At 38.2% G+C, this 24622-nt stretch overlaps 2 protein-coding genes across 3 annotated transcripts in view; one reads left to right on the forward strand and one right to left on the reverse strand.

Moving 5' to 3' along the window:
* Nucleotides 1–1034: 1034 nt before the first annotated feature.
* Nucleotides 1035–12927, reverse strand: LOC140171875 (uncharacterized). Of its 2 annotated transcripts, none has more exons than XR_011861657.1 (3): nucleotides 12711–12927; nucleotides 4502–5559; nucleotides 1035–3620 (listed from the first exon to the last, which is right to left on the reverse strand). XR_011861657.1 is itself a non-coding variant. In XM_072195215.1 (3 exons), exons 2-3 carry the CDS (start codon nucleotides 4802–4804, stop codon nucleotides 3091–3093), a joined length of 822 nt encoding a protein of 273 aa, XP_072051316.1. In that variant the 5' UTR covers nucleotides 4805–5559; nucleotides 12711–12916; the 3' UTR covers nucleotides 1035–3090. The 2 variants fall into 2 exon arrangements, 1 of the variants encoding a protein (XP_072051316.1); XM_072195215.1 differs by having other exon boundaries at nucleotides 4513–5559; nucleotides 12711–12916.
* Nucleotides 12928–13277: 350 nt separating this feature from the next.
* Nucleotides 13278–24622, forward strand: part of LOC140171876 (uncharacterized) — a 31287-nt gene continuing 19942 nt past the window's right edge. The window contains exon 1 of the mRNA XM_072195216.1: nucleotides 13278–13491. The gene's annotated coding sequence lies outside the window, so the exon portion shown is untranslated. The remainder of the gene's footprint in view (nucleotides 13492–24622) is intronic.

Here is a 24622-nt window from a genome sequence, read left to right on the forward strand (position 1 = left end):
ATTCTTTTGTTTTATATTGTTTTCAGCGATTGATATATTGACGTAACTTTGCAAAGAAAGGTCGTATCAACATGGGGTTTTCAGTTTCTGGAAGCTCTAAATGTCCTCTTTAGAAACATATGTAAAACTCATTTTCGACCAGGGTCGACAGGTGTCTCATTCCCCTTGATCATGTCACATATGATATGCCTATTAAGCAGGTGTGAGCAATAAACCCTGATGGCTTCCCTCACTGTCCATTTGACCCTAGTAAATTATTACACATGCACAGCCATTCATAAATCATCAAATCAAGCCCCCCCCCTCCCCATGCAGGCACAGGTTAGGAAATAAAAGTTTGATGACATTTCATTCAAAGTCTGCTCTTTAGGAGGCTGACTCCTTTCTGAAATGTAAGTGTGAAATGTTGACATTTCCAACCTGTATTTGTAGGATATTGATCACATTTAGACTACAATATGTTAAAGGCTCTTGTACCCTATTTTACCAATTTCAGGAATTTCAAGGGTAGGGAAAAGTGAATTTTCAGGATTTTTCCATGTTTTTCAGGAAAGTTTGCCACCACCAAGTGGCATCACTGCATACTTACTGTACTTACGCTCCCCTTCTATTAAACACCCCCATCAATTTTCCAGCAAAAAGCTTTGACCCATACTTTTACAAACATTTTGAACTTTTTGACCCCTCCCCCCTAATGAACAGACTTTTGCTTATATGACATCATCAAACTTTCGGTTTGTTCCCTTAGGTTGAAGGGAGGATTGGCCCTACCAGGCGGTGGATGACATGATCGAACCGGCAACTCGTGAAACCGCCCGCCCGTATGGCATTTTCCATATACTCAGTTAGTTTTGTGGGGTTCATTATCGAACCCCAACGGTTTTAGCTTGTATTTATATTATTTATCAACATAGGCCTATTTGTTTGTGATATTTCAAGCGTTTTAAAATTTCAAAATAATCCCATTCAATTACACGGTTGTGATGAAAATTTACTGAATTTAGGGAATGCACGTCATACACCACCTGGGCCCTACATTGTAACTTATCACTGACCAGACTGTATAATTATACAAACAGGAATACAGAGTCAGAATGGGTTGTGGCACACAATTAAAAATCACATAAACAGACACAGTCAAGCTACAAACTTTCTAAACTACCACACAATTTTTCATACAATGTCCGCACTAATAATATACTTATAATGAAACAATATGAAGGCATACAGTTTTTGTATATTGGTATTCAGAAACTAATACTTAGTAAACTACAATCAAATTATTAGGCACTGTGACATCAAAATTTCAAACTGCATAAATCCGTCATACAGAGATGTCACTACACTGTCAATGATAGATTATAACCAGCACCCAGGCTAACCAATCAGCACTCGCAGGAATTATGTGGACTTGTCGGATTATTACTTTTTACCCTTTACAGAGTTGGAAAATGATCCATGAGAGTAGCATGTATACCATCAGTTGCTGGAAGAAACAATGCACTATTATAGAGATGAGAATAGAGGATACCATAAAACCTCGTCTGCAAGTATATATGTGATCAATCACATCAAAACCGACCACTTCGCGGCTGGCTTCAATATCAGATAACAATGAAAGAAGATGAGAAAATATTAAGAAAATAAAAAGAAATTTGAACTTGATTTGCCTCATAAAACATTTTTACTGTATGTGATTTCAACAAGGTGTCATTTTAATGCTAAAAAACAGCAGTTTATCCTAGTGTTTAAATCTCCATTTTCATTTCTGCCACGAAGTGATTGGTTTTGATGTGATGGGTCACATTCACATATTTAAGTGTTTTTGATGAAAGCTAATTATGCCACTACAATAGAATGTCTTATCTGCTTAAACTCACTAATGTTATACATCTGTCGATCGACTTATACAGCTAATCATTATACCGTATTTCGTCAAATAAACGCCCCCGGGGGGCGTTACATTTTCCCAACGGGGGGGGGGGCGTTTATTAGAGGTCATTTTTAGCACGACAATTCCCGTTAAGCTTAAGGTAAGCTTAAAAAACACGCTAAAATGACGAACTATGAACTTTTGACACTGACTTTTGGTTCACTTCCGGGTTTCTGATGCAGATTTTCGCCATTTATTGCTGCTATTACCGACCATGTGAGCAACTTGGTAAGCTTACTACACAAGATAGCATGGAAATATCGGAATTTTTGAAACATCTTGGTTGAAAAAAGTGGTGGGGGCGTTTATCTGAGGGGGGGGGCGACTATTTGACGAAATACGGTAGGCTATACAGCCATTGAAACAGCACCCATATTTTGTGGGAAAAGGTCATTGAAGAACTTTAACCCGCTGATCAAGTTCAAAAATGCTTGGACTTTGTTAAAAACAACAATAATGTGTTCCTCTAGTGACAAGGATTCACTGGGATTGCAGTGCACATGAAATGAAATCTCTTGAACTATTAAAGGGAAGAAATTGATGAATGTTTTCAGTCATCCAGTTGTAGTATATGAAGTTTGGAATTAAATCAAAATACTGGACTTACTATTTTTAGCAAAGCTACGTTGCGTGTGATACCATCACACTTCATCAGGCAACTGACCCGCTGGACTGGTCATGAGACAGACGGCTAAGGATCGGCTTGATGGCTCTGTCCCATGCTCTGTCCCATGCCATCACATGACCAGTCCAGCGGGTCAGTTGCCTGATGAAGTGTGATGGTATCACACGCAACGTAGCTTTGCTAAAAATAGTAAGTCCAGTATTTTGATTTAATTCCAAACTTCATATTAAAGGGAAGCTGTACAAATGCAAAAGGAGCATCATTTGATGAAATGAGGTGATGTATCATGTTGCAAAGGATTCTGGGAAGGGTAAGATATCTCTCAACTGGTGGGGTGATGTATCAAAGGGTATAATAAAGTACACTTTGCAGGCATTTTTAAACAAGACAGTTCCATACGGTATTCGTAATACTCAAATGTTCAAATGCTGAGCTTTAAAAATGTGTGTTGTGAAGCTGTATTTATCCTTGCATATCACCCCACAAGTATGACATTGGAATGGATGCTTCTCTCCATGCCATAACATATGAATCATATGCATGGTGGGCTCAAGAAAGATGATCCGCAATGCTCGCATTTGTTTTGATTAGGCTTCTGAGCCAAACAGCTAGTGCACATGTTATCTGCTTGCACATTTGCTCCGCTGCTTGGCATCGCTGCAAGTGGTTGCCAACCAGTCGATGGCGACGATCCCGACATCACGTTGAAGCCAGTATTTCCTTTTTCAGTAGCCGTGGAGTAATCTGACCCCACGCTTGCTGGCCTGTCATGGTCATCGTTGCCGTTGTACAACACTGTGGTGGAAGTAGTGGATTTGGAATCATCAAATCCATTGGTCAGCGGTTCCGTATTAGTAGTGGGTGTCATGGAAAACACATTAGAGATAACTGGCATGTTGGAAACCTCACTAGGGTCTAGCGGTTCTTGTTTGATTCTTACAGGTGGGGGGTTAGCTTTTAACTTAGCCTGCTTACAGGCTAAACAGTCATCATGCTCATCATGGTCTTCATCATGGTGCTGTGTAGTACTCTGTGCGGTGCCACTGCTTGCCACTGATGAGCCTGCAGAATTAGTTCAGAAACAAATGAAATCCAATGCAATTTTAGTCATGAACAATAAATTAGTAGTAGAGTATGTAGGCTTAAGTGAATTGGGAGTATTTCATACGGAACAGGTTGAGATCTTGTCTCGGTCCCAGCCGGTTTGTGTTCCTCCGTCACTAAACAAACCGTCTGGCGACAACCTCTTTGTACGACTTTTCTGATTGGCTGAACCTCACCTCGCAAAAAAGTTATGACCGTCACAATTGACCGTCAATCAGCGCTGGGCTTCAGTGCATCGTTGCGGTTACATAAATCCACACAATGTATGCGAGTATGCACTGCGAGCCGCTGACATGAAAGGCGATATCAGACGATTGGCGACTCAGTGTCTGCTCAGCTAGCGTACAATTTGCGTTTAGTATCACTTACACAAGTCACATCCTATAGCCAATTGAAAAGAGTTTTATTTGAAAATTCATTAACCAATCAGTGAACACTATTTCACAGGTTGTCGCCAGATGGTTTGTTTAGTGACGAAGGAGCACAAATCAGCTGGGATCAAGACTAGTTGAGATCCTGACATATAATGAACAGAAGAGGCACTAGTGACAGGAAATCACTCCTTTTTTGGTCAATTCAAAGTGTCTGGGTCAATATACAATGTAGCCTTGGGTGAAACAACTGGAAAGAGGTGTTAAATTAAATACTTGCTCCCGGTTTGAAATTAGTAACCTTGCACGTAACATGTAAAATTGCCCATTGCGTACATGCACACGTACAAGGGCATCTTGTCAGCAAGCTTGCGGGGGAACTGGTCAACATCACTACTGAACTTAAGGTGAACCTAAGTACAAGTATATGGCTGGGGCATTAATATAGTGAAAAATTGGTGCTCGTACTTTGTACTCACCCTGTGTGGCTTCGTTATTCATTCCCGAGGTGTCACTACCAGCTTCAGTCATGCTTCCACCAGATGCATTCCTCCCCTTAACCTTTCCTCCACTTGCATTGTCTCCATTAGCAGGCGGTTTCTTTGAAGCCCTTGTTACGCGAGAAGATCGTTTGGTGCGAGTGTTACTAGGTGCCCAATCACTGTCCTCGCTATCAGCGTCATCAGACGATGTGTCTGAATCATCATCTCGTCGTCGCTTCTTTGCTGGTTTACAAGAACTTACATACTTCTCTTTGTGGAATACAAGCATGTGATTGTTATAACTTGTTTGCGATTTGTGAGTTTTTTGCAAATCTTACAAGTAAGATCTGGATCTGGCTCCTCCTTGTTGACAGAGGGCGCTGCTGGAGGTGGACTAGGTGGATCAGGTGCTGTCCATGCACTGCTGGCTGCAGCGGTGCTATCACTCCCACTTCCACCACCTGGTAATGATACTCCGGTCATCGGGGTGCCCTTGATGTTATTCAGCAACTCAAATGGTTTGGTGACTTTATGGTTCTGCCTCAGATGGGCCTGCAGCATGCTTGCTGTGCTGAAGCAATTCTTGCAGTGAGAGAAACCACATCTAGCGATCTTCTGCGCCTGAGGATGATCCTGAAGGATGTGATTGTGCAACTCAAGACATTTCTCAAATCCGACGTTACATTTCATACACTCGTACTGCTTCTGTAAAGAAACTGTATTATGTGCCGTCTGAATATGACTCAAGCATTTGCACAACAGGAACACTTGGTAGGAGCAGACAATGCACTTAAACACCTTCACGTCTTTGTCGCCATCTTTCAGATCCACCTCTTCTACCAACTTGGATGAATCGTGGCGGCGCTTTCCCGTGCAGTGAGCGCACTGACAATTAAACCGGGGGCCATGCTCATCGTTGACGTGGGTTTCAACTTGGTTCTCTGACTTCAATTTCATTTTACAAATGAAACATTTTAGAGATGCTGCTTCATTTCCTGATGCACCACTGTCAGTCTTTTTCTTCTTTGGAGGCATGATGTCAATCTGTAATACAGAGGAACAATAAAACATATAATGCACAGTGTCAACACCCTGTATTATAAATATTTTTTTCCATACAGCGCCATACTCCGTTGAAATCAATATTCTATTATTGACACAGATAAAGAAAGTTTACATATGCATTGTGTTATAGGACATGCACCTGGAACTTAATTGAATGGGCTAAACGTGTTCCTTTATACCTAGATAAAGTATAATTGTAATTCTCAAAATTAAATATATCACAATTTTTACTTTCGATTTCAAAATCTTAACTTTTAAAATGCAGTAAAAGATATCCACAGCAAGCTGCAAAACCCCGCTAATTAGTGTATTGCTTTTCGAGTTAGTGTACTGGAAACAAAACCCTGGTTTTACCTGAAAACAAATCAATTTTTCTTGTAATGGAAACATCATATGGGGTACTAGAGCATGCACAGATCGTAATAATGTGTAGAATATAGAAACTCTTTGGTATCTCATATGATAGTCATGGTATGCTTAGCCTGAGTCGCTCGGCCTATCTCGAACAAAATCGCCATGCGTAGCTGTTGAAAAACGAGAGGATTCGCTGTACTATCATGGCAATTTTTGACACAAAGATATAGGGATGATGACAATGTGTAATGTTCATAATGAAACCAATTTCCCTGAGAGATCATACACTGGAAATTCAGCCCAAATACAGAATTGCAGATTAAATAAGCCAAAAGTTACCTAATTATTTTTCTCGGAACCACTGGTTTCTATGGGACAAGAAACTACTGGAAGTCACAGAAGCCAATGTTGAAAAGTAACCTATTTTTTCTTAACCATTGGATGGTTTCTATATATGGGAGAAATCAACTGGGCTACCAAGTCAAGGTGTGACAACCCTGATGCAAATTACAATGTGATGCCAGGGGTCAAAGGTTTCTACAGGAACTTTTGAAAATAAACCGAAAATTAAACTAAATTCACATTTCTTTCTACTCTGCTTTTTGTATTTCTTCATACTTGTCTCTCACTTCCTTCCCCTGGATCCCCATTGTTATACTCCAGGAACCACTTCCTTCCCCTGGATCTCCATTGTTATACTCCAGGAACCACTTCCTTCCCCTGGATCCCCATTGTTATACTCCAGGAACCACTTCCTTCCCCTGGATCTCCATTGTTATACTCCAGGAACCACTTCCTTCCCCTGGATCCCCATTGTTATACTCCAGGAACCACTTCCTTCCCCTGGATCCCCATTGTCATACTCCAGGAACCACTTCCTTCCCCTGGATCCCCATTGTTATACTCCAGGAACCACTTCCTTCCCCTGGATCCCCATTGTTATACTCCAGGAACCACTTCCTTCCCCTGGATCCCCATTGTTATACTCCAGGAACCATTTCCTTCCCCTGGATCCCCATTGTTTTACTCCAGGAACCACTTCCTTCCCCTGGATCCCCATTGTTATACTCCAGGAACCACTTCCTTCCCCTGGATCCCCATTGTTATACTCCAGGAACCACTTCCTTCCCTGGATCCCCATTGTTATACTCCAGGAACCACTTCCTTCCCCTGGATCTCCATTGTTATACTCCGGGAACCACTTCCTTCCCCTGGATCCCCATTGTTATACTCCAGGAACCACTTCCTTCCCCTCGATCCCCATTGTTATACTCCAGGAACCACTTCCTTCCCCTGGATCCCCATTGTTATACTCCAGGAACCACTTCCTTCCCCTGGATCCCCATTGTTATACTCCAGGAACCACTTCCTTTTCCGTCCTAATTTAGCCATCCATTTATATTCAACTAGAGCTGACTTTTCTTTTGCCTGCCACTATTTGGGCCCCCGCCACCCTAGTGCAAGGAAAAAAGAGAAAGGAGGGAGGAAAAAGAGGGGGGGGGGAGAAGGGAAAGAGAAAGAGGGAATCCATAGGCCTACGATCATGATGATATGTAGTGCCATACGATTATTAGGCCCTTCACAATTGATTCCGAGTTTACTGTTCAAGATTTTTAAAATAGGACGAGGTGACTTTTAATTATTATTAAAAACAGGAAAAATATGACACAACATCCAATCACACAAAACTTTATTTATATGTTTTGTGTGACTCCCCCACTTATTACAGGATCAACATGGTCCCTAATTCTATTCAGTAGGATCCTATGTTATGCTGTTTGTTTATTCATCATTATTGTTGATATGATTCATGTTAGAAAGTACATGTAGCAAGTAAAAGTCATTTATAAAAGTTATTTTAAAAGGAGAAAATGCAAAATAAAAACAAAATAATTAAATATTTTGCAATTTTCAATTTTGGACGCGGGCGGTGAACAGTAAACTAAGAATTTAGTGTGAAGGGCCTTATCAATATACTCGACAATATGCTTCACTGCTTGAAGACAAAGAAATAGAAATCTTTTGAAATGCTAATTGCACAAAAGCACCTACATGTATAGGAGCAGTATATTGACTAAAACAAATAAAACAATAAAATGGCCAAATCAAAAATAAAAGTCGCAAAAGGTGGTCAAAAAGGCTGTGTTCGACATGTTTCTTGTATTGCATGCCCCAACCGAAAATTTTCAGTATCAACACAAAATTGGCCAATTAAGTCACTTACCATTGAGCTATTTCAAACTTAGGGCCGGATTTACCATTAGAACAGATGGGTACGGATCCTGGCCCCTAAAATATCTTAAGGTATGTTCTCCAAAACACCATGTTTTGGACCGAAATATGGTAACATTGCAAAATTTTGTGCGCCTCGCGCGCACTGGCCTTTACGTAAAATTTACCTTAATTTTGGGCTAAAATTGTCTGAAATTGGAAATTTTTAGCACGCTTCGAAATTAGTAATAAAAAAGCAAATTTTTCTTGTGGAGCTCACAATTTCTTTCACGGTCAATAGTTGATTCCAAAATCAGAAATGTTCAGTATTAAAGTGAGCCATTATTATGCAATTGCAAGATATGTTGCATCCGGGCAAGAACCGGCTGACAATAGCAATGGAGTGAAAACAACATTCGCATTCACTGAACTCTGGAGTGTATCACAAGCTATCACACTATTGTGCCAGGTTCAACTCTCTGCAAATAGAAATATGCGATAAGTTGTTTTCACTCCAATGGCATGCATGAATGTAGGTATGCCAGGTGAATTCAAATTTGCCATCAAACTGCATCATTTTATATATCAAATTAAAGCCCTTGAGTAAAGAAAGCCAACACTGAAAACCTTTTTGTCATAGCACTTTCCGTATCAAAGTTACATCTAGTCAAAGATTGACTTTCATCAAAAAGATTCAGCTAGCAAAATTCCCAAAAAAAAGCATTTCGGGGGTGTTTCTAGATCTTAGTCTCATGACGATAGCAGCTTTTTTTTTTTTTTTTTCTATCAAAAACCCTCTAAAATTCCATGTGTGAGTCTCTCATCACCAAAAAAAATCATATATTTGGGTCAAGTGAAGTATAGACAACATATTTATGTAGGTTTCCTTGAGCAAGCGGTTCTTTTAAATTTCAATGTAAATTTGTATTGCCGGTTTAGGCCATTTTGGCTGACTAGCAAATGTGTTAACTGCATGACTGACATGTCGTTTCCCTCTTATACCTAATGGATGGATCATGTGACGTGCACAATCAAACTTTCACCATTGGCACTGTACAAATAATTAAGAGAACACACCAGGTATGGCGATCCTGACTTTTAGACCACCCGCGCTATATAGGGCTAAAATATTACTATTTCATCAAGGTTTAATATATTCTAACAAGCTTAAACTAAAAGTTTCATCTAAGGAGTCAAGCTTTAAACTATTTAGCAAAAATATCCAACAAGCTAAAACGATTTTTTACCCGGTTTTAACAAGCTAAAACCAATTTTTGAAAAGAAGCTTAAAAGCGTCAATTTTTCATCGTAAAATCATCTAAAAATCTTTAAAAATACAGTGACCTACCTAATATTACTAATCTATGTTTCCGATGATATCCAAGAAGCTAAAATATTGTGAAACGGGCAGGGCTTTGAGTAATGAGGGAAATTTCGGGTAAAATGTATCACGCCGAGAAATTCGCCATTTTGAATAAACAATGTCAATGCAGAATTGCGCCACGAGTAAAAGCGATGTCAAAGCGCGCTTGAAAATGCATGATACGCTAGCGTAAATTACCGTCAAAACGAGCGTACATCAAGCGCTTGTGCTACGCGAAAACTTCGGAGCTGGCATCACCGGTTTTGTTACCAGCTCTTTTACGTCAAAAATAGCTATAAAAACATGAATTTTGGAACAAAATAAAGCTTGTTCGATGGAATAAAAGGTATGTTTGTACAGTTGAGAACATGTTTAACCTTGTTGCAAAAGTTTAATATGATAAATTTGCAATTTGCACCTTATATAGCTCGGGTGGTCTAAAGGTCAGGATCGCCACTATGATGATCAATTGCACAGTTGGGAAACCACCAACCAATAGTACACACACAGCTGCTCACATTACAACCCCATGCACTGAACTGACCAATCAGGTGCATGGATTTTCAAGAAAATTTGTTCTGGACTATGAAAAATGCTCATGCATATTACTTTTGTCCATCAAGATTTGACTGTCTCCACTTGTACTTCCTACACGAGTAGCTTGAATAAACCTTAAACTAGAGTTGGGCGACTATCACTTTTTTTCCTAGTCGAGCAGCAAATAGTCGCGACTACGACTATAGTCGCGACTATCTGTGGTTAAAATTGGACTGAAAAATCGGGTGAAAGATTGGTGGCAATTTAGTATTTATAATGCATGATTACAGGACCCGTGATTGCCGGCATCGCATCACAGTTTGCTACACAAACCAGCACTGTTGCGATACAAATTGCTACACTGTCTCGCACGTTTGCGATGCAAATATTTGACTGTAAAATGCTGTAATATAGGCCTAACTTTTCTGTTCAATTAAATTCACTTGCCACTTTCCAGCAACAGCACAAGAAACTTCATATAATTTCTCAAACCTTCAATATTCCAATAGCGATCTTCATTCGTTTCCATGTTTTGCTGTGCATGAAAATATGTAAACATGCCGGTACGGCAGTGCATATTTTCCATGGTACGTATGCTCATGAACGTGTTGCATCGTGCATGTACGATTAACTTTCACCTCCGACCTACGTCACCTGACCTCATCTAGACTACTGCATTTGTCGCTACAGTGGTGGCATTGCAACATTACGACTGTTTGTCAGCTAACTTGTTTATTTTCCTGTTGCTTTCTAAATATTCTGTTACCACAATAATCATAGCTTTTTGAAATTATGTGAAAAGTACTTCTAATCGAATAATATTTTCCTAAATTGTCCCTTTTGGAAAACACTTCTCGGAAGTTCTTGCTGTTTCTTTCCAAAGTTAAAATAATCTCATACCTTCAGTAGTTGGTACAAACACCCAACCTGGGTCTGTACATGCACGCTATGACGCTGCTACACCTGTTATCGCTGCATAAATTATAATCATAATGAGATGTTCGACAGTTCTAAGTAATTTGAGTTTTTGACGGCTTTTATCTTGTGGGAAAGTAGTTCGACAACAAGTCAATAACACCAATTTAATGATGATTTATGGACTTTATGATTACTTGTTGGTTAGTGTTACTATTGGTAAGACAATGACTAACATTTTTCACATTTTTTTCAGTTTATATGTTAGTATTTGGTTGGTTTTGGTGCGAATAACTGGCACTTTTAAAGTAATTTTTTTACACAAAAATATACTTGCATTAGTCGACTTTTGGTTTTCAATAGTCATAGTCGCGACTATCAGTACCGTAACCACTCGGGTATAAGCTCACCCCCCTAGATGGCAGATTTCACTTCAAAAAATGGGGGTGGGCTTATAACCGGGGAAGGGCTAGTGCTTGAATTTAAAAATAAGAACAACCACAAATGTATATATGCCCAATGTACCAGTAATTTTCTATGTCAATTTTTTTAAATTATAAGTGTGGAATGTTAATTATCAACTGATATTTTTTATATTTGTTCTTAAATATGAGAGCAAAACATTGATTTGATTTAAGAACTTAGCCAAAATTTAGTGCTGGGCTTATACCTGAGTGCACCCTTGTTCCCAGAGTGTTTTGAAAAATAGGGGGTGGGCTTATAGCCGAAGGTGGGCTTATACCCGGGTGGTTACGGTAATAGTCGCGACTAACGACTATTGGCGACTTAGTCGCCCAACTCTACCTTAAACCTCCGTAGAAAAACTTTGAAAACCTCAGAAAAACTTTTAATTTTTTACAAAAGCCCTTGACATTTGAGTAATGTTGGTTCCACTTACATCAGTTACATGTATTTCAATGGGATGTAATTTGAGCTGGTGATGTCATTGGGTTATAATGAGCTGTGGTTGATTCATTTGCATAACTTAAAGCTGAATTTGTACAGAAGTTTGCTTGTGACGTGGCGAGAATACAAAATTGTACAAACTCTTCATGACCATTTTACTATTTACCGTAGAATACACATGATCAGTATAATTTTGAGTTCCAACAGGATGCATTCATCATATAAGTTTATATCAAAATTCGACTATGGCATAGTCTACCCCCCCCCCCAACAAGTGTTTGTGAACGGTCCCTGACTTCTCGTTCATACATACGCGTTATATAACAGCATGCGTGATTGGTCGATAGGCGGGCATAAACAACGTTTATGCCCTGCTTTCTGGTCGTAAACAAGCCGCGTCAGAACCGATGGACTTTCGCGAGTAGGATATACTCGCCTATATATGCTCGCGAGCTATTTACGCAAAGCGCGAATGATGAACGCGATGTTCGCGCGCGTCCAAACACGGTGGACTGAGCAAGTAAACGTTTTCTTACAATTAGCAATGGAAAAACTTTTCAAAAGGATAAGAAATTGGTAGTTTTTAGTCAAAAATGACGATATTTTTTAGTTATGGAGGAAAATAACAGCACGCAGAATGTTACGTATGTATGACGGGGTTCATTCATATATTTTCATGACTAAACGTTGTTTATGCCCTCGGGCTAAAGCCCTCGGGCATAAACAATCGTTTAGTCATGAAAATATATGAATGAACCCCTAAATCACGATCAAATTGTGCAAAGTGCCCGGCAAAAGTGTGCTAGTTTTTTTAGCATGAAAACAAAAGTAGAAGCGTACAAACCTTATTTTATCAGGCAGGATCGAACTGTGGACATGGATAAAATGAACCTTCGGTCCAAATCAAACTTTTAGCATGCTAAACTTCAAGCTGTAGCTGGTATGTATTTGGCTGTGTAGGGACTGAGCGGACACCAATTAGCAAATAGGGTAACAGGTGTCCCGAATATATACGTAGCAAACTACGTATTCAACGTATTGTACCACTGTGTCATCAAGTTCGTAATTTATGGACAATTAACAGGTCGATGAGTAGGCTGGTACCCGTTTATAACACATGTATGATTTCGTCCTGAGACTGAAGCGAAGCTCCATGATACACGGTACCAAATATCAGGGTCACTTTGGTTTAAATTGTTCCACATAGCAGGATAAATATAACATTATTTGACAATTTATTTTACATATAAAACAAATAAATATTTTGTTGCATTTTGTATTATTTTATTTTTGGTATCTATATATTTTTAGTAAAATAAGTAGCTTTTAATGATAAAGTAAGCATTATTTTAACTGGTCTATAAATATTGAACAATGTCTCCGTGCCTGTGGCGCGGTACCAAAGCCAATGCATGCAAAGCCAATGTCCCAATTACACCATGCAGTGCATGTCCGTGCAGCTGTGAAACTCAAAGTGCAATCAAGTACACGATGAACTTGAACTTCCAGGTGAATGGGTAGATCTGCTACATGCTGCTGACTTCCTGGTGGAAGTGTCTATATTTCTGCCTGCAAGCATCGATCTTATTCATGTATTCATCTATATCGTGCATTTTTCCAGGAAGGTAGGCCTAATTTATTATAATTATTTTAATGTAGGGCCTATTGATCCATTTTAATAACAATAATCATGCAGTGATATACAGATTTTTAAAGCCCTACCATGCACTATACCATGGGCATGCCTGCACATCCATGACATTCATGCATTTGCAAAAATAATGTTAACATAAATATGTACAGGTGACATGGGTGATGTGCACACAAAATTACATGAACAAGTTGCACAATCATGACAATAGCCATAGCACAGCCGGTGGGGGTAGTCAACCCGGGTAGTCAAGTTGTACTTGTACTAGAGAAACAAGATTATTTCAATAATTTCGAAACTTAAACTCAGAAACGGAGCTCAGACAAAAAAATCAGAACCGTTCGGATTCGAACCAGCGTGCACTAATGATTACATGTCGTATACATGTACATGATGTAGCTCACCACCACACGCCACAACAGCTCGTCATTGAACATGTAAATGATTTTATTCTCTCGAAAATGTCTCACAGCCAATGTAATTTTAATTATAATTAGAGAGGGCAGCCTATCTCTAGCTGTGTCCTGGCAGAACATCAGTCAATATGAGACATTTAAATATTAAATGCGAGGATCCAGAGGATGGTCCTCTCTAATTATAATTTTGAAACTTTAATAGTATTTATACCCGGTGGGTTCAGTTTGTATTTAAAGGTAGGACTTATGACCGTTCCAGGATTTGAAAATGACCCCTATTTCTTCTTCTTCTTCTTCTTCCTTATAAGTGCCTCCCTCATATGTATGAGTATTGTCGCACTGCGTACAGACAAGCTGTACTTATTTTTTTACTCTGGAACCTTGCGTAGCTGAGTGTATTTTGAAGTACAGTCAACATGACCGGGATGATCCCCTGCTCTTTTGAATAGCCTGTGGCGTTCTTAAGCGTGCACACTACATTAATGTGAGAAAATATGCATGTACACGGGACCGACAGCTTAAAGTGCCCTCCAAGCACTAAGCAAGTAGAGTGAAGTGTCTTGCTCAAGGACACAAAGAGCCGGACCTGGGATTCGAACCCTTAACCCTTGGGTTCACAGTCCTATGCCTTAACCGCTAGGCCACGCTCTTCTCTTTCACGGGGAATCAAGGACATTTGCAGCAATTTTACCCCCTATTTTGCGCGAAATCAAGGAAAATTTGCCCCCAAACACCTCCCCTATTTTTATCATTTTAAGGACGCATTTTCATTTCACCCCTTATCACCAGGAATCAAGGACATTTTTCCAAAATAAATACCCCTATTTTTACCATTTCAAGGACGCTTTTGAATTTTCCACCTATTGCACGGGGAAATGAGGACAATAACGAAAACTGTAGAAAGGCGGACGAAAGTCCAGGAAATGCACCCTATTTTTCATTTCAAGGACAATTTTGCTCCAAAACACCCCTAATTTGGACAATCGCGAACAATTTATTTTGTCCTTGAAAATTCCGTGGACATTTCTTGAAAAGTACCCCTACATGTAATTGAAACCATCATGTGTACACATTGTCAGTGAAGATTGAACCCACCGGGTATTTATACGGTACTCATCAAGAAAAACATCTCTTTTTTGGATCCACATGCGACATGTCATGCATGTGGCAACGTTTGATATAGAGCCGGTCCGTCGCCGGCCTGTAACTTTTTTAGCCAGCCGGTAACTTTCCTGACTAGCAGCTGTTATGTTGTACATGTAACCGGTAAATTAAAAAAAAAAAAGTCATGAAAGTATTGGTTTTTAAATACCGATATTCACATGATTCATGAATGCATTGCCATCATCAATTTGTCATTATATAATACGAAGCATGATTATTAGTAGTAAGAAATAAGTGGGTTTTTTTTAATTCATACTTGTGTGATTTCATGTGAATTATGGGAAAATAAAATATCTTGTACATGTATCTTGTAGACCTGGCATTTTCGGGTAATTTTGTACCGGGTACCCGCCCATAATTTTGGCGGGTAACGGTACCTAAATTGCACAAAAAAAAAGTTTTTTATTTTTTCGGTTTTGTAGTGTCTCTGGACCTAGACCTAAATGCCAGGATCATTCATATCATGGTTGACCTAAAAAAAAAATTTTAAAAAAAAAAAAAATTCAAGAAATTTTGTTATTTTTTATATGAAAATTGATAATTTGTATTCATGTCATAGTCTATTAATGATTTCAAAATGTATTGAATTTGAATGCATTTTGAAAATATCTTGAATTTTTTTTTTTTTTAGGTCAACCATGAATGATCCTAGCATTTAGGTTTTTTTTTTTAATTTGGTACCGGGGAGGTATTTCCTACCCGGTAATGTAATCTCGGCGGTACCCGTTTACCCGACCGAAAATGCCAGCCTTAGTATCTTGTATACAAAAATGTATATCTTGTATCTGAAAAAATCCCTGGTTTGCAAGAAACATTTCATTCAATGGTACAACCGCCGCTTCAAAAGTTCTATTTTGTGCATTATGAATTCATACATGTAGTACGGTACCAACATCTTTAATTTAGCATATAAATTATGATTTGTAGTACGGTACTGTGAGATTTTCAACAGCCTATATGCTTTGGTCAATGGTTCTCCATAATTCAGGCTTCAATTGTAGTTGACCAGCAGGGGACACTTTTCTCATAAAACTGGCCCCCTGGATAGTGAACAAAGAGTATCAAATTCAAAGCAACTACCGTATTCGTCCGAGTATAGTCCCACGTTCGAGTATAATCCCACCCCCATTTTTCGAAAAATTTCAGAAATTGTAAAAAAAAAAAAAAAAATTTTTTTTTTCATAAGTTTTTTTTTCGGTTTTGGAGTGTCCCTGGACCTAGACCTATATGCTAGGATCATTCCTGGTTGACCTAAAAAAAAAAATTCAAGATATTTTGTATTTTTAATATGAAAATTGATAATTTGTATTCATGTCATACTCTATTGGTAATGATTTCAAAATGCATTGAATTTGAATGCATTTTGAAATCATTAATAGAGTATGACATGAAAACAAAGTATCAATTTTCATATTAAAAATACAAAATATCTTGAATTTTTTTTTTTTTTTTTTTTTTTTAGGTCAACCATGAATGATCCTAGCATCTAGGTCTAGGTCCAGGACACTCAACACCGAAAAAATAAACAAAAAAAAAAAAAAACGTTTTTTTTGTTTGAAATTCGAGTATAATCCCACCCCCCAATTGTGAAAAATTTTCACATAAAAAACGGGTGGGACTATACTCGGACCAATACGGTAGTGCTTATTTACATTGTGTAACTCATCCAGCACATCTTTATTTTTATTGGCCCTTGGTAATTGGAAATGGCCCTGGTTCCTCCAAATTTTGGTGACCAAGTGGCCCCTGGTTCAAGCTCTCTTATTTTCACCCTTGGTTGGGAAGCTCTCGGCCCCACCATTTATTGCGAACTCCATTGTAAAAAAACATCACCATTGTGAACTTGTGTGATGGAAATATATGTTGTTGATATACATGTGTCCCAGCTCAATTTCCGAAAGCTCGTATTAAAATGTTTGGGCCAGTAACTTTTCACCCGGGCCTGTAACTTTACAGAGTTACGTACAGGCTCAGTTGAGCTATAACTTTTTGAGGAATATTTCTAACACTGACATGTACATGTATGTGGGGGGGGTATGCACTCTAGTTAAAACACTTTGAATCTTAAAGACCCATGTAGACAGGGTTGCCAAACCTGCGATTTGGTAGCCCAATTGGGCGACTTTTGAAGATTTTTCCTGCGACTTTTGACAATTTCCGGTCCCATAGAAACCAATGGTTAAGAAAAAAATTGGGCGACTTTTCAACATTGGCTCCCGCGACTTCCGCTAGTTTCCTGCCCCATAGAAACCAATGGTTAAGAGAAAAATTGGGCGACTTTTCGATTTTTTGACCCGCGATTCGGGCTGAAATCTTTTGGCAACCCTGCAAAGGCCTGCATGTAGACTTCACTTTGATTACTGCACACTTGAGTCAAGTACTTTGTTTCTATTGAGCCTTCCAGAAGACAGGAAATTGCCCTCTAGGTAATTGAAGTAGAATATTGTTTTAGAGGACTGTGAGTTTGGGGGCTCCAAATTTTGGCCTGGCCCAGGTAAATCCCGCCCTGGTTAAAAGGGCCTGTACTGCTCCTTGTCCATGGGCCCCTGATGCTCTTGCTTTGGCAAATTGATATTTATAAAGAATAACTGCACAGTGTGTACTTGCATATATGAATAAAGTAATTGGCAATATATTAAAAATACCATATTTCACCAAGTAGCTGGCTCATATAATTAAAGTTTGAAAATAAAATGATAAAAAAGTCGCCTTCTCAATCTTGGAAAAAAATGCAATTTAAACTGGGAATTGACTTTCAAAACAGTGAACATGTGAAGTTTTAACTTCACATGTTCATTTAAAAATGCTGTATTTCTGGACCATATTAAACTTCATTTGAGAAAATGGTGATTAAATTTTTATGTCACTTAAACATGTTATTGAAAGCATGCACTGCACATAGCAGGAATATTGCCGCATTTAATCATAAAGAGCCGAATAGAACTTGCTTGCTGGTCCCAATTTCATCACAGTGAAATTCCAGGCTACCCACAATTCCCAGGGGCTTGTGAATTAAATTTTGCAGTGATTGGGGGCTGTGCAATAATTATGAGCCCCCCTCCCGTTCGGGCGGGTAAAATTGCCCAACGACTCGGACTCGCCAAAATTGCTCTCCCCCCTCGGCCTGCAAAAAGTGTTTGGTCCCCTCTCGGCCTGTAAAAAACCCCTTCCCCCCCCCCCTTTGGACATTCCCAATTTGCAAACCTTGGCTTCAATGGTCTAGATAAATGTTGTGATCGCAGTGAGCAGGAAAATGTGCATATTCAAGCTTTCTGTACTGTTTTCGTACGCCTTTTAAGAGCATTTTATTTAAAAGGCCAAGTGGAGACAAGGGTGGGTTTTTTTTTTTGGCATGCTGGGAGAAAGAGCAAATTTTGCATAGCCCCAAATAGGGAGCTTAGAGATAGGAAGGAGATTCACATTGCTCCTTTGATGCCAATTTGATTTGTCGACAGGCTATTCATAAAAGTGGTACCATTGTTTCGAACAAAAAAGTTCTGCCATTAAATTGGTCACCGACCTGAAAGCATGTTAAAGTCTTTTCCAGGTGACTGTCAAAAAGAAAGCTATGCGTAAGCGTACCACTTGAGAAAGCGGTCCCATTGTTCTCACACAGCCGAAGCCCCAAGGGTGTGCTGACTTGTCCCAATTTTGATGCAAGCACACAAACCTTTAAAAAGCGGATAAAATGAAAATGGGGGAAATTTTCAAAAACTGGCGCGCAGCATTTTACTCTCAAAAATAGCGCATTTTCCCTATGCTTACCTAACTGGAAGAAAGTGTTAAAATGATAACCAAGAACTTCTAAACATCATAACATGTCTTTTCGTCACAACAATTTTGGAAATAAAGTAAGGAAGCAAGTTAATATCGAAAAATAACAAAAATATTTGAAAATCTCCAAAAATCGTGAGGGCGGGGACGATATACATGTTATTTATTTTACTTGGCCTTATACGACCTTTTCCATGCTCTACTAAACACTGTAAAAAGTATTGTCATGACTGTTCCATCTGGCACTTAAAACATCTTGAAAGATAATTTTGTTTTTTGAAAAATATGGAATGTCAAAATTTTATGATCCTTTACTTTGAGGAGTGTATGAATAAAAACGGCTAATAATAAAGTCGCCTAATTGTACAGCTGTGGGTGTTGATCGCACGATTTCATGAATATTGATTGGCAACATTTACCAATAAGTCAGGGCTCTAATCGGACACAATAGATTGAACAATAAACCCTGCAGTGCCTTGGCCCCAAAGACAAATGGGAGAGGAGGAGGATTTTCTGGCAATATATCAAAGCTAATCTCTAAATTGAGAAGTTGTCATACATGCATAGTGCCACCTCTGGTACAAAGTATATAGCTAAACACCTGCTCCTTCTACACAATACTGGGGAACCAAGGCGTTATGCTTGAATGCATGCAGGATGGGATTTAATAAAGAGTTGAAATTAAGATAAAACTGATAAAAAAATTATTGTTACAATAAAAGTAATCCAACTGAATGAACATACATACAGCTGTATACAATATATAGGCCTATTGGTTATCTGTACATGACCATGTAAAAGAGACCATACATTGAGGTTGATCGTTGACCTGTAACCTTTGGAATATATACAAACATGGAATTGTGAAATTTGTGATCAGGTAGCAATGTTTGCACCATTTTTTTTGTGGGACATGAGATTATGAGAACACATTATCCATCTGATATTAAATAATTTTAATTTTTTATTTTTTGTGGGACATGAGATTATGAGAACACATCAGACATGGAATTGCATTCTAAATATGAGGAATATCCTTCTGATATAAAATAATTTTGATTTTTTATTAAAAATTTGAAATTTGTGATAAATAATACAAATTTCACAGGAAATAATTAAAAAAATTTGTTTTTTGATATTCTGCACTGCAGTCCTCATTCAAAGTTTATCAATCTATTGATATGTACTTCTTTTAGTTCTAAAAGTGTATGTAGCTGGGAGGAAAAGCCATCCATCATTTGAAAATGTTGACCTTTCGTATTGAAGATAGGCCTACACTTTTTTTTTCCAGAAAGTTTATTTATATTAGGTCTTTTGGTGTGTATGTGTGTGTTGACTATTCTTTGAGGAAGCTTGTTCCAATCTTTGGAAGTTTTATAGGAAATATGAATATATATACCCAACAGTACTTCTTTCCTGTTGGTCTTTGGAAAGCTTTGTTGTGGAGATTTCTGGTGTGACGTTTGACAGGTTGCAGTTCTAACGTTTTCCCACATCTTTTTAGGCTGCAAAATATAGAATCGGTGCCCAAAACATCTGTGCAAAAAATCCCCCCCCCCTTCGACCTGCTACAAATTGCTTACCCTACCTTTCGACCTGCCAAAAATGATTGCCCCTTTTGGCTTTTCCCCAATAATTCTCCACCCCAGGGGTACACATGATTATTGCACCACCCCTAGCACATTGAGCATTTTATAATTTCAAAAGTAAATTTTAAGAAACTTGCATGATATGATGGCTTTTGATAAGGCCAAATAAAAAAATAAAACATGTTTCACGTCCCCTCCCGCTTCCTTTTTTGAGGTTTCTTCAATTTTATTTTTATTTTTGAAATTCAGTTATAACTTTTCAAAAAATATGTCTAGGAAGTAGAGGTGCTTTCTATAGCCTTGTTAATATACAAGAAACACTTTTATAAGGTTTTGTGATAGTTAGAGGGGGCCTATCTCTCAGAACAACAAATAAAAAGAGGCCTCCTCCTCTTTCCAGGCATTATTGCATACGCTAAAATAGCTCTACATGTAATTATGGGTATTACACCGATTTTGCGATAAAAAATAAAAAATAAAAAGCCCCCTCTTCCTCCTTTTTTTCAAAAACCCGGATGTGAAACATGTTTTTTATTTTATTTGGCCTAAGACCCTGTGGGCAGGATCTGTGATGTGGGTCAACATGAAGATTTTCTTTGTGCATACATGATTGATACCAGTAGTGTGTTTTATCACCAACATCTGTGGTTTTATAAATCCATCTGGTCACCATTTTCAAGAGATACAGTGTCAAGGTTTATTGTGCAGCTTGATGGTCACAGACCATTGAGGTCCAAGATATGCCTTTGTTCTAATCTAAGGCCCTTCACATTAAATTACTGTTTGAGATTTTAAAAAAGGGACAAGGTATTAACTTTTAATTATTAATTACCGTACTGACGCAAGTATAGTCCCACCTTCGAGTAAAGTCCCACCCCCAAATTTTCAAACTTTGGAGTGTCCCAGGACCTAGACCTAAATACTAGGATCATTCATGATTGACCTAAAAAAAAAAAAAAATTCAAGATGTTTTGTATTTTTTAATATGAAAATTGATAATTTGTATTCATGTCATACTCTATTTCAAAATGCATTCAAATTCAATGCATTTTGAAATCATTAATAGAGTATGACATGAAAACAAATTATCAATTTTCATATTAAAAATACAAAACATCTTGAAATTTTTTTAGGTCAACCATGATTGACCCTAGCATTTAGGTCTAGGTCCAGGGACACTACAAAACCGAAAAAAAAAAAAACTTTTAAAAAAAAAAAAAAATGTTCACCCAAAAGCGGGGTGGGACTATACTCAGGCGTCAGTACGGTACTTATGATTTTCTTTACTTTGAAACGAGTGGTCAGAGGTCGATTACCCCCAATATCATTTTTGGCACTGCGGATATTGCAATTATGGTTGATTTTATGCATTGACAGTAATGCAGCCTGTGTGTTCTATGTTTGATCAGCATCTCAGTTAGGATGATCATAGTAATTAAGAAAGTGTCATTTTAAAACAAAGAAAATGTCAAATAAAAATCACTAATAAAAATATTTTGCAGTTCTCAAGTTTGGATGCGGGAACAGCAAACTCAAAATCAATAGGCCTACATCAGGCGGCGATTGACATGATAGAGCCGGCAACTTGTAAAACCGCCCGGCCGTATGGCATTTTCCATATATCGTTAGTTTTGTGGGGTTCATTATCGAACCCCAACGGTTTTAGCTTGTATTTATATTATTTATTAACATAGGCCTATTTGTTTGTGATATTTCAAGCGTTTTAAATTTTCAAAATAATCCCATTCAATTACACGGTTGACGATGGAAATTTACTGAATTTAGAGAATGCACTGCGACCACCACCTAGCCTATAGGGCCTATGTATGTATTTTAATGATGTATTGAGCAGTGCCAAGGTGAAAATACACAATCCCAAGTACTAGTAGGCCCTATTTGCCTGTTGCAGAGCACCAAGATGCATCATGTACGTATGTATTTTGGATTTTCAAGATGAAATTGATATTTGATACCTTGAGCAATGAGCAAAAAAGGAGAGACATGTTCCTAGGGACATGTTCTACTTTCTATGATGTAGCATGCAATCCAATGCTAAAGCCATAATATACGATCTTATATTAGGCCAAGTAAAAAATAAAACATGTTTCACGTCCGGGTTTTTGAAAAAAAGGAGGAAGAGGGGACTTTTTATTTTCTATTTTTTATCGCAAAATTGGTGTAAATACCCATACTTAGAGCTGTTTTAGCGTATACAATAATCCCTAGAAAAAGGAGGAGGCCCTTTTTTTATTTGTTGTTCTGGGAGTTACACCCACTCTAATGATCACAAAACCTTCCTAAAGTGTTTCTTGTATCTTAACAAGGCTATAGAAAGCATCCCAACTTCCTAGACATATTTTTGAAAAGTTATAGCTGAATTTCAAAAATAAAAATATATTGAGGAAACCTCAAAAAGGAAGCGGGAGGGGACGTGAAACATGTTTATTTTTTTATTTGGCCTTAAATATTTCAAACCTGATTTTTTTTTGCATATTTGTAACCCGGGGTGGGGTACTCAAGTTTGGTTTTGGTAGGGATGTGCCGCTGAGATTTTGGAATTAGACCCATAAATATACCAATTTTTCAAGAAATTTTGACCCATTGATATACCAAAAGTCAAAATTTTTAGCCGAATTTAACCAAAATTGTCTTAGTTTTTAAAAATTTTCCCAAAATTTTCCCAAAATTTTAAAAATTTTGGCTAGATTATGGCAAAATTGGGCTGTTTTCCGAAAAAAAATTGAAAAAAGGACCCATTCATATACCAAAATAGGCTTTGAAAAAGGGGTCATTGATATACCAGAAGGCCGAAAATGCTACCCATGTTTATGCACGTCCCCGTATGGTCATTTGTACTGAGTACCCCCCCAGATTTGTAATGTTTACACATGTTCCAACTTGCACCTAAATGGAATCAGCAAAATTTGTTGTCTTTGTAGGTCAACAGAGCAAAGTTCAACATAAAGTCATAATTAAAAAAAATTATGACTTTATGTCCTCCCATAGAACTGCATGTTAAATGGCCAAAATATATAAACCAGTGGGGTTTCTTTCACTTTAGGCCCTTCGCATTATAAAATTCTTTATTTTACTCTTTAAAAGATTTTTTTTAAAAGCACAAGGTAACTTTTCATTATTACTTACCTATTATTTTGTTTATTTTGAAACGAGTGATCACAGGCCAATATCAACAGTAAAGTCAGTCCATGGAAACAGTAAATCACTCACTTATTGATAATAGCCCCTCCTGGTCAGATACACAGCTGGGTATAATCCCTTTGTACAATGTAAATCAAATATCACTAATCCCCCTCTCACTGGTCACTTGCCTTGTATGCCCAGAGGGCTGTTATAATTGGCCAGTGTTTCAAAAGGGATTTGTGGTAAGCCATATCAGTTTTATCACAGCAATATTCACACCTCTGTAATTAGGCAGAATTATTTCTCTGATTAGATAGACTGACTTGATACATTTTGGCACTGCGTATTTAATTACTGAAGTATATATATTGCAGTTGTGGTTGATTTTATGCATTGATAATAATGCAGGGGTGTTCTTTGTTTGTTCAGCATCATTCATTACAGCATCAGAGGATGATTTAAGCACTTCCCACCACGCCACTGTGTTGACTTGCGGTTAGCACAGCTGTGTGAGTGAACATGACACCCTGCTCGCACATTGCATTGACGGGCATGGTTAAATTTGAATTTGGACTGATATATTTATAATAAAAATGCATTCAAAATGCTAGTCGATTTCACATTTTATGTTACCTACAGAAGGTGTGAATTATCCTTTATGCATACATCACTTTTGTTCTGAAATCGACCAAGTAATAATGACACATGCACAATTCTTAAACAACATCTTTTGCACAGAATTCAATGGGATTTGAAAAGTAAAGTGGCAGTTGAAACTAGTGATAACATGTTTGCAGTGCATGATGGGGCTTCCTTAAATCATCCTCTGTTACAGCATGCAGGATGATAGAAAGTAGCAAAATGTCAGTGTTGGAGGACTCAGACTCGAGTCCGGACTCAAGTCCTTTTTTCAAGGACTCGGACTTGGACTCGGAAGCTAAGGACTTGGACTCGGACTCGGACCCCATGGACTCGGGGACTCGGCTTCGAGTCCTCCTCGAGTCCGCAAAATAGGGTCTTT

This window comes from Amphiura filiformis, chromosome 15 (assembly GCF_039555335.1).
Source record: "Amphiura filiformis chromosome 15, Afil_fr2py, whole genome shotgun sequence".
Lineage (NCBI taxonomy): Eukaryota > Metazoa > Echinodermata > Ophiuroidea > Amphilepidida > Amphiuridae > Amphiura > Amphiura filiformis.

What these genes read in the sequence shown, in the direction of transcription:
- LOC140171875 (XM_072195215.1), bottom strand. Translation starts at nt 4,804, where the DNA reads ATGCTTGTATTCCACAAAGAGAAGTATGTAAGTTCTTGTAAACCAGCA. An exon ending in GAATAACGAAGCCACACAGG is followed by an intron (nt 3,621 to 4,512) that starts GTGAGTACAAAG and finishes CTAATTCTGCAG; the next exon opens with GCTCATCAGTGGCAAGCAGT.